Source organism: Caloenas nicobarica, chromosome 2 (assembly GCF_036013445.1).
Source record: "Caloenas nicobarica isolate bCalNic1 chromosome 2, bCalNic1.hap1, whole genome shotgun sequence".
Lineage (NCBI taxonomy): Eukaryota > Metazoa > Chordata > Aves > Columbiformes > Columbidae > Caloenas > Caloenas nicobarica.
Window position 1 is genome coordinate 130,627,396 of NC_088246.1, and position 15,579 is coordinate 130,642,974.

General features: G+C 37.6%; 1 protein-coding gene across 2 annotated transcripts; it reads right to left on the bottom strand.

The window, feature by feature from the left end:
- Positions 1-539: 539 nt before the first annotated feature.
- LACTB2 (lactamase beta 2) lies at positions 540-14,460 on the bottom strand. Of its 2 annotated transcripts, none has more exons than XM_065629127.1 (7): positions 14,248-14,460; positions 13,267-13,430; positions 11,816-11,939; positions 9,355-9,533; positions 5,006-5,154; positions 3,351-3,428; positions 540-911 (listed from the first exon to the last, which is right to left on the bottom strand). In XM_065629127.1, exons 1-7 carry the CDS (start codon positions 14,367-14,369, stop codon positions 837-839), a joined length of 891 nt encoding a protein of 296 aa, XP_065485199.1. In that variant the 5' UTR covers positions 14,370-14,460; the 3' UTR covers positions 540-836. The 2 variants fall into 2 exon arrangements, with proteins under 2 accessions (XP_065485199.1, XP_065485198.1); XM_065629126.1 differs by having other exon boundaries at positions 543-911; positions 3,347-3,428.
- Positions 14,461-15,579: the final 1,119 nt, after the last annotated feature.

Genomic DNA, 15,579 nt, shown 5'->3' on the forward strand with positions numbered 1-15,579 from the left:
GAAACATCATATACAATCATTAATGACAAGTCTGGTTAAACTGCAGTTTCCCTCATTTTTTGAGAACGTCACATGTTTGCTGCAGCACAGCACAGGACATGGAATTGTCTGATTTATATCCTATTGCTTTTTAATCACATTCTTGCAGAATCTGTTAAGATAAAGAATTCAAGAGTCTGCTCCAACTCTGTGCATATTTTTGACATTGATTTGTTAACATTTATGAATTCTTTGAATTAATTCCATAGATATGGTATTTCCAACCAGAAAACAGTGAAGTCTGGAATTATGTTTGTTAAAAACTATTGCAGTGAGCAACCAGCAAAGATGTGTGCAGGCAGCTAAATTAAAAAAGAAATATAAACCCCAGTATTTACATCTGTTAACAAAAATAACTTGTTTTTCAGAATGTGCAGGTAACTTACTAGAAAATCACTTTTTGAAATGCAAAAGCAAATGAAAAAATGTTTAGAATAACATATTTTCTATTATTTTTACTAGATTTTTTATATATCTGACTTTTAAAGTTTTTAATATTACTTCATAATATTTCAATATTAAGTGTATAAGACCTTGCTATTTGTCTTCTGCCACCAATGATAAATTGGGTATTTTATAACAGAGGTAACATTCAGTTATTCACACTGAATCCATTTTATTAACTCAGTAGTTATCAAGTGATTTTTAAAATTCCCATAAAGTAGAATATGAAAAGCATTAGTTAACTGACTGTAATATTGCTTTAAAATTGTGTTACCACTTAAAAAAAAAGAATTTGTTTTTATTTTACTTATCATATGAGCTCATTATATTTGTTCATGCAGCAGTTGTGCAGATTAAAAATATTCTTGAGCAATCTTGTGTAACTTATAGATTGTTTCTCCATCTGAAGTTGGGAGCTGCCTCATGTACTGTCAAGAAAAAAAAGAACAAATAAGTCACAAACTAACACTTAGTCTAATGTTTATATATAGCGTCTATCTCAAATGTAACCTGTACATGCATATATATGTCTGTACATGTCATTTTTATTACAACTATTGGAATACTTTCCTTCAGGCCAGTGCTGAGTTTTAATGGAAGGTGACAAACATTACTTGTTTCACAATGTAACCCAGCAATATAAAGAATGATTAATAAAAGGGTTTAACAGTCCTACAGTTATTTAAAGTTCAGAATATTAAAATTCCTAGATATTAAGAAATTTGAGGTAGCACAGCACTTGTTGCATTTTCTGAAATTTATGAACTTTAGAGAAAAAAAAAATCTGTGCTGCTGAATCAAAACCAGTCAAATTATTTTTCTCTCTTAATCAGCTGTTTTAAAAATGTGAAACAATGACCAAGATGCTTATATTCAAACATGGGAAAAAGCTTACATGTGCATATTGTGTCATGCTGATGTACACAAGACATTCTTTTTCTGTTTTAAGTGAGAAAAGCATATCTGTAAAGGCAGTATCACTCCTAATTGAAGTTATAAGCTTTGTAGCAACATAAGTTGCAATCCTTAGAATGAAGCAGTGAATTAATGACTGCACCAGACAGCATATGGCCATAATTTGCATGAAGTAACTCTCTTGTAACATTGTAATATGCCTGTCACATTCATTATCAATACGGACATGTTTCTTTGGAAAAAATATTTTGTGAAAATTAAGCAGACAATGTTATGACTGCAACTCAAGGCTGCCATAATGAGAACAAAACTTGAAATATTGGAACTCAGACTATGTGGAAAGTACATAATATCAAAACCAAGTGAACAAGTAACAGGAGTATTCAAGCATTTGTATGCTGCCTGCTCAGAACCAACAGAATCAATTTTCCTTAACAGATGTCCTTAATTTCAACTGAAAAACTGACAAAGGTCCTATGATGTTAAGCGTTTATCACAGATCTGGGTCTAAGGCTGTATCTAAAAATTTAGCAACTGTTCCCACATTGCAGAGATCATCACAGAAAAACCCCAAGTATTCTGATGAGTTTTCTTTCCTTGTTCTCTGTGAGCACAAATGGAAGATCACAAAACATAAACTTTAAAAGGCACATGCTGTGCTTTATGGAAAGCACGAGCACACAGCTGAATCAAGGATCTCCAACTGGAGTGGAAGAGTCACAACAATCCTGTAAACAGGATTGTAAACAGAGTATCCCCTCTAGTTATTTAAACTTTCTAATAATGTCAAGCAGTTGCTACTTTATGAACAGATACCTGTCAGAAAATGCTGTTGGCTTGAGCTACTTCGGCAGTGAAAGGGAAGGAATAAATAGTCAACAGGATCTGATACCCCTGAGGAATTTTGTGGAGCCAAACTGGAGAAATGTGTAGGTCAATAATGTATGTTAATAACCAAGAATTCAAATTACATTTAAAAGCTGGTGCAGTAAGTATTATGCTGGTCAGCTTCCATGGCGTTTCGCACGTAATATGCTTAAAGATGTCATTTTCTGAACTTCAGTAATGACTGTATTCATGTGACTCTAATCTATTTTTTTTGAATAAAAACCAGGTCATTATTATTACAAAAATTAAGTCTCAATTGTTCAAACAATTAGTACTTAGTAGCTGATTTATCATTAAAATAAAAAGAAGGTCCAAATTGGAAAAAATATACTAATTTCATGTTGTTTTTCAGGTTAGTAAGCGCTGAAAATTTGAAACAGTTTTAAATATTCATGTAATTATTTACTTATAAATAGACAGTCCTGGGTGCAGTTATGTAATACACAGAAAAAAATATTTTCCTTAGCTTTTGGCTGAATAATGTTTCCAAATGTGCATGCCACTACAGAAATACTTCACCTTGTTCACTAAAAGTCAAGGCAAAATATAAAAAGAGTAAACTAAATATAGTTGCTCTACTTAAGTACTGTACTTATGAGAAACTGTACAAATTTGCACTGTGTGATTTTAACCATCTTTAAAACACATATATACAACCATATGCATTTAGGAAAGGCAGAAATGTCAAATGTAATCCCATAAAATGCTATGTACATGCATATTTAGGTATGAATTTCAGAAAATACAGAAAGGTAGAAACACTAGCACTAGGAATGTATTCCATGGTGTGTTTTAAATAAAAATTTAAAGGTACATGTATTGCAGTAATCTATGCTCTAAGTATGTCACAAATACTTTATAAAATATTTTCTAGAAGTTTTGAAATACTGTATAACCATAGGCTTTTTGTACATGGACCTACTTCAAATTGTCTGAAGGACAGCTACTGCAACTAATTGCCTTTCCCCCCCCCGCCACCAGGAAACTGCACTAAAATACAATGAGGAACAGTACATAGAAAATAAAAATGAAAATGACCCTCCTTCCACCCACAACTTACACACTTTCCCTTCTTTCTCCAGCTTCTTTAAGTGGACTAGGAGGTTATTTTCTGCTGCTAGAAGTAAATTTTCAGGGATCTCCTAAAAGGAACACAAATATACATTTTGTACTTGTTTATATAACTCCCAATTATTCTTTCAATATATGGAACTCATGGTTTATTAATATAGACATTCTTCTTCTGAATTGCCATGTTGAACATTCAGTTAGTTACACAATGACAACAAACTGAAATGAGTAAATCAATTTTACACCACTTAAACTAGTAGCCTAACAACACATTTTTGTTTACTTTGCTCATTGTTTGCACTATGTGTTTGTATTATGCAAACTCTGGCCAACACTAAGACTAAGGTGCTCTTCTGAGCTTGGTCTGCACTGGGTTGTCAGTGTAGCTGAGCATTTTTAAAGACAAATTTAAAGATGCATTTTTCCACAATACCTATTACTTCTATTCCACGACAATATTTGCATGGCTTTAAATAGACTTTAACAATTAGTATTTGTAAATGAGTAAACAATTTAAAAATACAACAGCTTTAGGAGGACAAATCTCTTAAAATTTTCCAATGCTCACTAGATAAAAACCAATAACATTTCTCAAAATCCCCCTCTCCAGCACTATCTTCCCAAAAGTAAAGCCTTCCTTTTGAAAATTAAAAAGTTCTTCTCCAAATAACATGAGTCTGGCAGAAAATTTCACTAGAAAACTAGCTCAATAAATTGTAAATCTTCAAAAAGACTTGAAAAGTTATGTCTTCTTTTTTTAATAATAAAGCTTTAGCACTAAAACATTCTTATGTAGTGACAAGGCAAGTGGTTGTGATTTACAGAAACATATGAATGGCTGTATACTTGTTCAGGCAGGAAAACTGCAGGACCTGAACAGCCAGAGGTAACTGTTCACCAGCATTACAAAATGTTCAATGTGACACAGTCATTCTATTGGAAACTGAGGCTCAGCAGAACCATGAAAAATGAGTTGTGAAGCTGTTACGGGTCTGTTCACAAACCACAGCCATAGGCAACTTGGACATCTTCCTCCAAAGCAAATGCTGTATCTTCTATCTCTACTTGTGAGGGGGGTAACCCCCATACCACACATAGAGATTACTGAGGGTACATGAAAAATGATGAAGTAGCAAAAAAGGACTCTTATGCCTGTCTAAAGACACACACAAGCTTCCTCACTTCTGAGCGCAATATCCATCTCTGTGGAACTGCAGTTCACCTGTACCCTCCTGCAGACCAATAAATCAGGAACTAGAAGTTTTAACTAATCTTTCAGGAGGCTCCAAATACACTTCGACAAATCAAAAATTAACAGTCATCTCATACTTTTTACTTAGAACCAAGCACTACAACTTTATTTTTGCCTGGCCCTATGAAACTGTGCTTAAGACCATCTAGATAGTGAAATAAGAAGTTTGTAAGAATCATCTGGGCCCCACTCCAGCAAAGTGTTCAAACATACAATTTAAATGCAAAGTCATATATGAATTCTGAACAAGCAGAAATATTTTCTTCTTTTTTTTATTTTCCTCTTTGAAAAAGCCACCATGGTCTTCATGCAAATTCTTAAACTGTTACATAGAATTTTATGAACATAGCCTCAATTTTCTTTAGTTTCATCTAAAAACTTTTAATCAACAATTACCTTGTATACTATCTTTACAAGCTCAGAGGATGTATATGATTTTCCAGCATTCTTCTGGAAAACATTTAGAATTTGCTGTTCACGTGCCATTCGGTGAGAAATGTAGCCTTGGATTCTAGCATCTGCATCACGTACTACTGGGCCATGACCTAAATCAAAACACATGTACCACAGCGCTATTACTTCTATTTGAAATTAGGTGCTACTGAATAATTGAATCATTCTTATGTATACTCTGGTAGACTTAAAAGTCATAGGAAGGGAGAAGCACCTATATGTACCACCCTGTCAGAGTATCCATTATGTTAGATTGTAAGACAATCTGTATATTTATTTTTGCACACAAACAGGTCAAAATTAAATTTGAATGTCTCCATCACAGTCTGCAATTGGAAAGCATTAAGTTGGAAAGGAAGAATTAGGATCTGAAAAGTCTGAATGGGGAAAGGGAATACTTCGGATGGAATAAGGAAACCAAGGAAAGACTACTTTAGGCTATTTCAAAACAGCTGAACAGATTTGAAAGATGAAATTCAGATTATTATACTATCTCTGCCCACCTCTCTATCCCCAAAGGACATGGATGCTGATGACTTCAACTGATACTGGTCTTTGAACAGCAGTGGCTGAGGCAAAGGACTCAGGTCCTACTGTCCTGTTGGGGGCTATCTGGCAAACACAGAAGTGACTGAAGTAACATCTTTAACTGTGACAGATAAATTTTCCAGGATACATCTTTGACTAACACACTCTGCTTTATGCCCTTAGGAAAATACTTTCATAAATATGATGACAAAAATCAAAAGAAGACAAATCAGCCAATCTGAACATGTCAGGGTAGGAATAAGCAATGCAGAAGGAAGGCTCTATGTGGATCACAGTTAATAAACAAAACACACATTTTTTCCTGGACTTATTGTGGCATTTTCCTGGACTTATTGTTCAACTTTCTGAAAAGTCTTTGAATCAAGTTAGAAAAAGGCTTAATTGGTAAAGCACTAACCTTTGTGGAAAAATCAAATACTGCCTCATGATATACTAAAATGACAGACGAAATGAAAATATTTTTCAGACATGAGAGTTACATGCACAGAAATTAAACTTAATGTTTTACCTGTAGATAAATTTATTTGCATGAATATTTGTCACATGCTTTTTATAGCAAGGCTTCCTATTTCTTTGCCTGTATACCTCACCTGAAGTAGCAGCACAACTTCCAGCTCTGCCAGTCTAAACTCCAAGTAATTTATAAAATGAATGGAACAGAAACTATGGAAAAAATAGCTTTCTTTTAGAAGTAATTTGGTATAATCCAAATCAGATAGTTTATTTTGAGGTTCTCTATTAAAAAAAAAATAATATTCTTTACTTGTACTTTTGACCTAACTGACTAAATAGGTTTTTAGTTGTAAGGCTTTTTAAATTAGCACTTATTTTGTCTGACAACAGGCAGCTTATAGAAAAAGCGCAACTAAGGTTTCATGTTTTGAATATCTGTGAAAGAAAAAAGTGTCAAAGGAATATATACTTCAGCAAGTCAAAGTATTTATGCATATCTCAACTTACACACTCAATTCAGCAGATTTGAAATTACTAAATATACATTGAAGCTTACCTCGTGTACAGATAGTATTATAAATGACATGTAACATGTAAATATAAAACTATATTGTCATATGAACATATATTTAATGATTTGAAACACATTTAATGTGAAGCTATTGTTCCTTACAAAATAAGTTACAAACAGTATCTCTGTAAATATGTTGCGATTTATAAAAACAAAAGTTTAAATTTAGAAAAAACACATTAAGATGTACAGAGCAGAGACTATAAGGGTAGCTCTCATTCTCTTGCATTCTCTAATGACAGAAGTCACATTAGAGTATTCAAAATTAAGGCCTGCACAGGGAATCACAAGGCAGGCTTAACACCAGTCCCTGCTTTTCCAAGGAATTTAACTGACTTAGACTACGAGACAAATGCCAGTTCCTGGAATGGAGCCCACATTTTGAAAAGTTAAAGGCATTTCATATCCATTATATCATCTGATCCATAGCCATTGTGTATGCATATACATACATTAAAATGATATCAGAAAGCTTGGAACTAAATCTCAATATGGATCTTTCTGACCCATATTTTTTCAGGGACAGTAACACAGTTAACTTCACCAATAAAAAAAATAATATCTGCATAAATGTAAAATGTTTCTAAGCATGCAAAATAGATCTCTCAAAATATGACTGTCTTTCCAATAGTTTAGACTTCTATCAGACAGCTTCATATTTTTTCAGACCTCTGTATAGCCCAGATAATCAGAAACAGTAAGTTTTTATTCTCATAATGCTCTGTGAAGAAATATAGATTCTTTTATTTTAAAGTGAATTAAAGCATAAAGGATTAAATTGAAGAAAATAATTGGCTTATGAAATCTTGCACAGATTCCTAACTCCAGTACCATTTTTTTCTATTGTTTATTATTACAGGATAGGGAGCCCTCTGCTGACTAAAACGCCCTTTTCTTGTCCCAAGGATTGTCATCAACCATTGGCTGTAAATAGACAGTCACGAGTATCCTGCCTGAAGTAATTTCCACATTAAATTAAAAAAGAAATACGGAAGGGGAAGGATTGGCAAAATTTAGCTACTCAAGCTTAGCCAGCAGTCAGTTGGTTAAAAAAATTCCTGCTGCCCTACATCTAATTCTAAGGCCGCAATGTGAGTGCTAAAGCATGGATGCGGAACAGAGAAACAGTTCAAGAATTATGAAGACTTAAAACTGCAATAAAATCAAAGTACTAAGCTTATACAGAATGTACTGGTAAAGCAAACTACCTTCTGCTATAGTTACCATTTTACTGTAGTACATACCAATAGTATAAACAATCGTTCTGATTGGGCAATATGTATCTTTTACACAATTGCACATACATTTTGTGATGCACAGATAAAAAAAGAAAGTGCTGAACAGCCTTAATACTCATCACTGAGAACGCGTAATACCTGACTAGCTTCCTAACTGCAAGTACAGCACGGACATACAACAGTGTAGCAAACAGTTGCAGATAAATAGGACAAACATTCAACCTTGGTGAATGTGTAATTTAGATAAATAATTTTTAAGGAGAGTGAAATACAACAGATATAACTGATAAACCAAACAGAATTTGGCATATATGGGGTTTTGGAAGGCAGAAATTAAATTAGAGGAACAGACTGTGTTATGTAAGCATTTAAGAAAAAAAGCGGAACATTCGATTGATCAATACATTGAGATTCTGGAGGCTAAAATATTCTTAGTTTTACCAGTAGATAAGTCAATAACTATGAGCAAGTCACTATTTTTGTCTATGTCAGCCTCCATATCATTGGAATATCTATAATGATATTTTTCTTAAATAGCATTTTTATGCTTAGATTTTAAAGCACTTAAAGAACACCTACTTCAAAAGAAGCGTATTTTAAGAACTGACACAAAAGAGATTTGGTTATGTAGGCTAAACATAGATTGCTAATGGAGGAAGGCAGAACTGAGAATGTAGACACTGTTGCTCAGAATGCCAAGTTGAAGAAGATGAAACGGAAAAAGTCAGAAAAAATCCTGAGATGTAGCTCTGAAAAAGCAAATAAGGAGCTTAAACTAAGTTACATAATGAATTCTTAAAATCCAGTCTTGTCAAATAGGTATATGACTTATATGAAAAGTAAAATAATTCCTAAGGTTTGGGGGAGATAATAGAGAAAAAAAATTAAAGCAAAGTCACAGACCGAATGAATTGGCAACTTATTTTTAGAACATGATGTTTGGCCTCTTGGCTCTTGTTCAAATTTAAAATAAGTCATTAACCAAGACAACCATTTGACAGTTCTGCAGCTTTCCAAGATGAATTTGTGATTAAACTGTGCTGCAAAGGACAGACATCTCTTAAAAAACATTACTAGGTTACTCACCATTGGCAGTGCATGTGGGAATGCAAACTATTATTTTTTCTTCAAGGATAACATTAAGGCACATGGATAGAGTAATAAAAGAAAACCAAATTTGATGTACAATTCCAACAGTGAAAGATTCTGGCCTCTGTAGGCTCTGGGCACAGAAGCACAACATTCACCCTCAAGTTGAGAAATTCAGGAAGGAAAAATATCTATCACTGGGAAATTTTCAAGTCTTGCAAACCAGCATGCCTTAAAATCATCTTAGCTTAGCACTGCCCATATATTAAGTAACAAACTCGAACTGTTACATTAGTAGTGGTGTTGGATGGTAATAAGAGTTCTCAGATTCTTAGAGGAGATATTTAAAAATTATATAGTAAAACAGTGCAGTTAAAAATAGAATCACTTACCTGGATATATTAAATCTAGTTTCATTTCTAACAACCTTTTCAAAGTTTTCATGTAATCATACAGGTCTTCAATTACTGTTGTTCCTTCCCCTAAAATACAGTCACCAGAAAATACAGCATTTTCTTCTTCTAGATGTAAAGCCATATGATCATCAGTGTGTCCAGGAGTATATAAGACTCTGTTTAAAGAACAACAAGAAAAAAGCATAAGTTTTTCATGCAGCATACATGCTTCATTTCAGAAGCTAGAAACAAATAATGATAAAATCCTATACTTGCAAAGGAGCCCACAACAAAAACAACCCCAGAAAAAAGTAGACCAAAAAAGGCTGAAATATCAATATAAACAGGGTATCACTTTGTCAAATCGCACTCCATTTTCTCATAGACATAGAGAACACAGATCATCTCTAACATGCTTTTACTTACATGACAGATCATAATAAAAGTGCTTTAAGAAAGCTGGCTAGTCATGTGGAATTTGTGTTGTAGAGGGCTTTACTCTGAAGCTTTAAAAAAGAAAAATTGACATGTTATTTCCGGATTGAAATGTGTGGAGTCCTTCACATACACCTTGCACTTAGCAAAAGAGGGTAAGGATGATGTTGCCAGTTCTTTTAGAAATTAACTATCAACTTCCAGACCCAACCCAGATAAAATTCTTGTCCCCTGAAATTTATTTTTCCCTGAAAGCCCCCTGACACAGTGGAGAGCAGCTGTCAAATACAAGGAGGAGTCATGGTCTTTTAACTGTTTTACGTGCAGGTCATTAAACATCTGAATGGTAAGGATTTAGGATCCCACAGCTTGAATGAGTACTGCATTAGAACGTAGCAAAGGGTGAATGGATGACTGATATGTTTCTAGTAACCTGGACCGTTAAGGAGCTGTGCTGCAGTGTCCTTTCACTACAATTTTTGAAAGGCAGGTGGCCTCCTGCTGGGGCTGATTCAAACTGAAATTATGCAGCTCAGACCACCATCGCTGCTAAAATCCATCAGAATCTTCTTGTTAACGACAGATGCATCAAAGCAGAGATCAGGGGCTGCCAGAGCTGGTGCCAAGCAGGGCATACAGGCCAACGCTAAACAGCACCCAGCCACCTCAGTGCAGGGCTGGGAGGCCAGAAGCACCGTCTCGACTTCCAGCTCTTACTGAACACTGAGCTCAGCAGACAGCAGGTCAGACATCGTGCTGCAGAGGTAACAGGAAAATCAACCTGACGGTTTTGCATTTTGCCTTTGTAGGAACTGGTATCCTCCAGTTCCTGATTAAACTTTACCAGGAAGCTTAACCACTAATGCGGAAAAACAAAGGAAAAAGAACTCAACACAGCTTGGCACACCTTGCAAACATGCAGGTTGCTAACTACAATTTAACATGTAGATACTGCTATTTTGGAACCACTGGTGGATCTAAGAGCATCATTAAAGCACTTACTGAATTAACCAGGTGAGAATACCTGCTTTTAACCAAGCATAAAGTCTGGCTGCATTATCCCAAACTTCAAAATGTGCCATGCCGTCTTACTTGGATTCAAATTTAACAAGTTGTTTTCCCTCTCTAAACTGATTTTGTCCGAACATGGGCCACTTAGGGTAGTGATAGGTCTTCAATATTCAACATAATACTCTCCACGTTTGCTTTTTTGTTTGTTTGTGGGGTTTGGGGTTTTTGTTTGTTTTTGTTTTGTTTTGTTTTTGTAACGCTAACAAAATAAAATGCTTTTGGTCAAATATACACTTTATTTCTCTGTTTTTTCTTCCAATCAGCCAGCTGGCACATTCTACAAGTGGCAGATAATTCACATCTAAACTGAGGAAAACAGGCAAAATTTGCCCTTAGAGTAATGCCTTGTTAATGAAAGAAGTCTGGAAACAGAATGGTCAGATCTTTTTATTGTGTGTTTGTGTGAGACAGAGTGGCTTTCTGTTTCTGACTCATTCATTCTGACAAGATAGGCAATATGCTCTCTCAGAAGAGGCCCTCCCATGTTGGCACCCTATAAGAACCTGATGGGTTCAAGGTTTAAAATTTAACATTTTAAGTATTAAATGGTTTAGTGTCTCCTTGGGAAATACTTTTAAAGTAAAAAGAAAGGCATGCTAAATAATCCATCCAGACTACCATAAACTTCCTCAAAAGTATCAATACCCAAGAGTGATGAGAAAGTATGTAAAATCCTATCTGGCTTTCCTGGAGGAAATATTTTTCAAGGGAAATGTTCTTAATTTCTCTACTGAGGACGAAAAGCAAAGGCTAATTCCTGACAATTCTCATTCATGAAAACAATTTATTTGTACAAAGCCCTGCTGGATCATGATAGGAAGTCTACATGCATAGGCGTTGGAAAGATTAGATGTATGAACTCATTAGAAGTCATTAGAAGTTAGGGTACATATATGTGTCAGAATTCTGAAGAAAAAGTTGATCCAGCAAACTTGCAGAAATTGGCGTTTACCTGAGTGTGGCTCCCTCTGTCTGCACCACATCTCCCTCTTTAAGATAAAAATATTTATGTCCTCCTTCTATTATTTCTTCACGGTGAGGGACACGAGGAAGCTTACTGATGCGATATTCACAGTCTATTTAAACAAAGCAAAGAAAATGATGTTTTGAATTTGTCACTAACAAAGTTAATTCCACAGAAAGGCTACTTTTTCAACAAGTACTATTAATTATTACACCGTATGAATACAAAACTCGATGCAAGAAATTCTGTATACTAACTCTATGTTTATAAACCCCCTTATTCCAGAGCCACAAACGCAGAGTAGTGAAAGACACCAAATCTCAATACTGTACTCTGTACCAGCAGCAATTTTGAAGACGAAAAAGTACAAGTGAAATTAATAAAGAAATGTAAGTAATTATTATATTTTACAAATGTTTCTTCTTGACTCATCGAAAGCAAAACCTCCCAAGTTTCTACAACAACACTAAGATTTCTGTGCTCATGTTCTGCACTATGTTTCACAGATACACCATTCAATATTTGCCTAACACTGGATGGAGGCTTCTTGACCTGCAATTTCTCTCAGCATCTGTCATTCTGAACTGTACATATATTGTGAATGCTTTGGCTGGAACAGCTATAGATAGCAACCCAGAAAGGTATTTATAACCCTTGCTAGTCTTTACAACCATGCTAATGGGCTGACAAGAGCAAAATCCTCACAAAGACACCAATGTTTTTTTCAGTAGTGCCCAGGATCCTTTGCAGACAAGCACCTGGCAACTTTACAAAATCTGATAATGCCTGTGACAAAGCTTGTGATGAAGTCCAATGACACTAAGAACCACATGATTCACACTGCTTATTCTCTTCTCAGATACTAAAGCAGAAATATCTCCTACTGTTTATCAACATGAAATACACATTTTTTTATCAAAGTTTACCTGCAGACTGCTGTACCCTCTTCCTCCTCATGATCTGAGGCCTACAAATTTGTCAGCAATTACTAATGATCTGCTGTAAGGAATCTCAAAGTTATGCATGTTCGTTTTTCAATATTAAGTTATTTGTTGTTTTTACCCAAGCAAAAATAATAGTCAATTTGTTGTTACTGTCAAGGTAGAAAGGAACAAGTATAAAGTTTTTCTCACATCTCTGAATATCATGTAAACTGCTGATGGTAATCTAGGTTCTCATTATTCACACATAATAAGAATTCACTATGAAGGTATGCACAGGTATTGAAGAAAGACCATAATACTACAACTATAATATTTAGATAGTTCATTGGTCTCATTCTACACACTGCCACAGTATAATGAAATTACATGTAGTTTATATGGAGATTCCAGAAGAATAATCCAGCTGATTTGCACAGAAGCACTCAGTAAAAGTTTTTTAGTTTTTTCTTGACATGTATCTAACGCTTCCAGCAATATTTGAAACCTCCGGCCTACCATTTGGGATGTCTTTGCAGATATCAGGTACTCCACCAGTATGATCACGATGCCAGTGTGTCACTAAAATTTCTTGAATTGAGATGTTGAACTCTGACAGCGCCTGCTTTAAACAGCCAATATATTCAGAAGTAGCTGGCTCCCCAGTGTCAATAAGGACTCTTCTACACATGGCAAAAAAAAAGAGAGGGAAAAAAAAAACAGTGTGCAAATTTGGAGTGCTCATCTGACAATTAAATCATGTTTTAAAAAGAACCCAACATTGCATGGATATCATAGAATCATTTTGGTTGGAAAAGACCTTTAAGATAATGGAATCCAACTGTTAACCTAACGCTGCCAAGTCCACTTCTAAACCTTGTCCTTAAGAACCTCACCCACGCGTCTTTCAAACACCTCCAGGGATGATGACACAAGCACTTCACTGGGCAGCCTGTTCCAATACTCAGCTGTTTTCCGTGAAGAAACGTTTTCTGATATCCAACCTAAACCTCCCCTGAATGCCGTAATAACTGATGCCTCCACTTTCCAGACGCCATCTCTCCCCTCCATGATATTCTACCCCCGTGGCATAACAATTTACGAAGGGGGCTAAATAATAAATTTAGTCCGCACCTTTGCGGGATCTACCGTTTAGTACCGCCTGGAGCGGCGAGCCTGAGGCGAGTCGCCCCCCGCTTCCCTCACGGAATTCCCGCCTCAGCCCAAGAGTCGCCCGGCCGAGACTCCACACCCCACCTGCCCAGGCCGCCTCCGGACACCCGTCCCAAAAACTTAATGCTGTAATTTTTTTTTTTTTTTCTCCAATTTTTTACCCTAATTAAGGAATTTCGGGACAGCCCGGTAGCCGGCTCCCGAGCCGGAGGCAGCGCACAAGCTCCGAGCGGGGCGGGAGAAGGGGAAGGGGCCGGGGAGGGGGCGGCGGCGGCCGACACCACCCTTTCCCCAGCCCCTTCCCCCGCCCCCGAGCGGGGTCGTTACCTGGGCCCGGTGCCCACCAAGTAGGTGTTGGTGCCCTGCAGAGTCATAGGCCCCGGGTTGCAGCCCAACACCCGCACTACTCGTGACGAAAGCCGCTCGATGCGCGGCAGCAACGACACCATCTCTGCAGCACCACTTCGCTAATGCAGCCCCGCTCCCCTCACACCACCGCTGAGGAGCGAAGGCGGAAGCCACTATCCACCCCCCCGCTCCGCCTCCCGGCGCCGGGACCTTCCGCCCGGTCGTGAGGCGGAGCGGCCGTGAGGCGGTTCGGCCGCCGCCCTCAGTGGGGCGGCTCCTCCGGCCTGCGGCCACCGCGGGGCACCGGCGGGTTTTGGCTGGAAACTCGTTCTCTAGGAACGAACACTGCGGTAACTCAGTGGAACAAAGGCGATGTTCTCCTTGGAGGGGTCGGTGCCTCGCTGCTGCTCGGTGAGGGGCAGGTCCCGGCTCTGCTGGCTTCTTCCTCGAGTCGGGAGGAATCGATGGTAGCGACAGCTGCCTCTTCTGTATATTCATGGAATCATAGAATCATTTCAGTTGGAAGAGACCCTCAGGATCATCGAGTCGAACCATAACCGAAGCACTAAACCGTGTCACTGAGAACCTCATTTAAATGCCTTTTAAACACCTCCAGGGATGGTGACCCCACCACTTCCCTGGGCAGCCTATTCCAATGCCTGACAACGCTTTCCGTGAAGAAATTTATCCTAATATCCAATCCAAACCTCCCCTGGTGCAACACGAGGCCATTTCGCCTTGTCCTATCACTTGCTACCTGGGAGAAGAGACCAACACCCTCCATGCTACAACCTCCTTTCAGGTAGTTGCAGACAGCGATCAGGTCTCCCCTCAGCCTCCTTTTCTCCAGGCTGAACAGCCCCAGTTCCCTCAGCTGCTCCTCATCAGACTCGTGCTCCAGACCCCTCACCAGCTTCCTCACCCACCTCTACACTCACTCGAGTACTTCAATGTCTTTATGGTGAGGGGCCCAAAACTGAACACAGTATTCAAGGTGAGGCCTCACCAGTGCCGAGTACAGGGGGACGATCACTCCTCTGGTCCTGCTGGCCACACTATTCCTGATACAAGCCAGGATGCTGTTGGCCACCGAGGCACACTGCTGGCTCATATTCAGCTGGCTGTCAACCATCTGAGAACATGCTCACAGCGTATATAGGAGCTATATATCCTTCCATATGGCATATAGGAGCTATGTAGGATTCAGCATTTTTAAGAAAATTGGGGAGATACTGGAGAGAGTCCAGCAAATGGCCCCTAAGGTGATGAAAGGACTGGAGCATCTCTTCTATGAAGAAAGGCTGAGAGAAC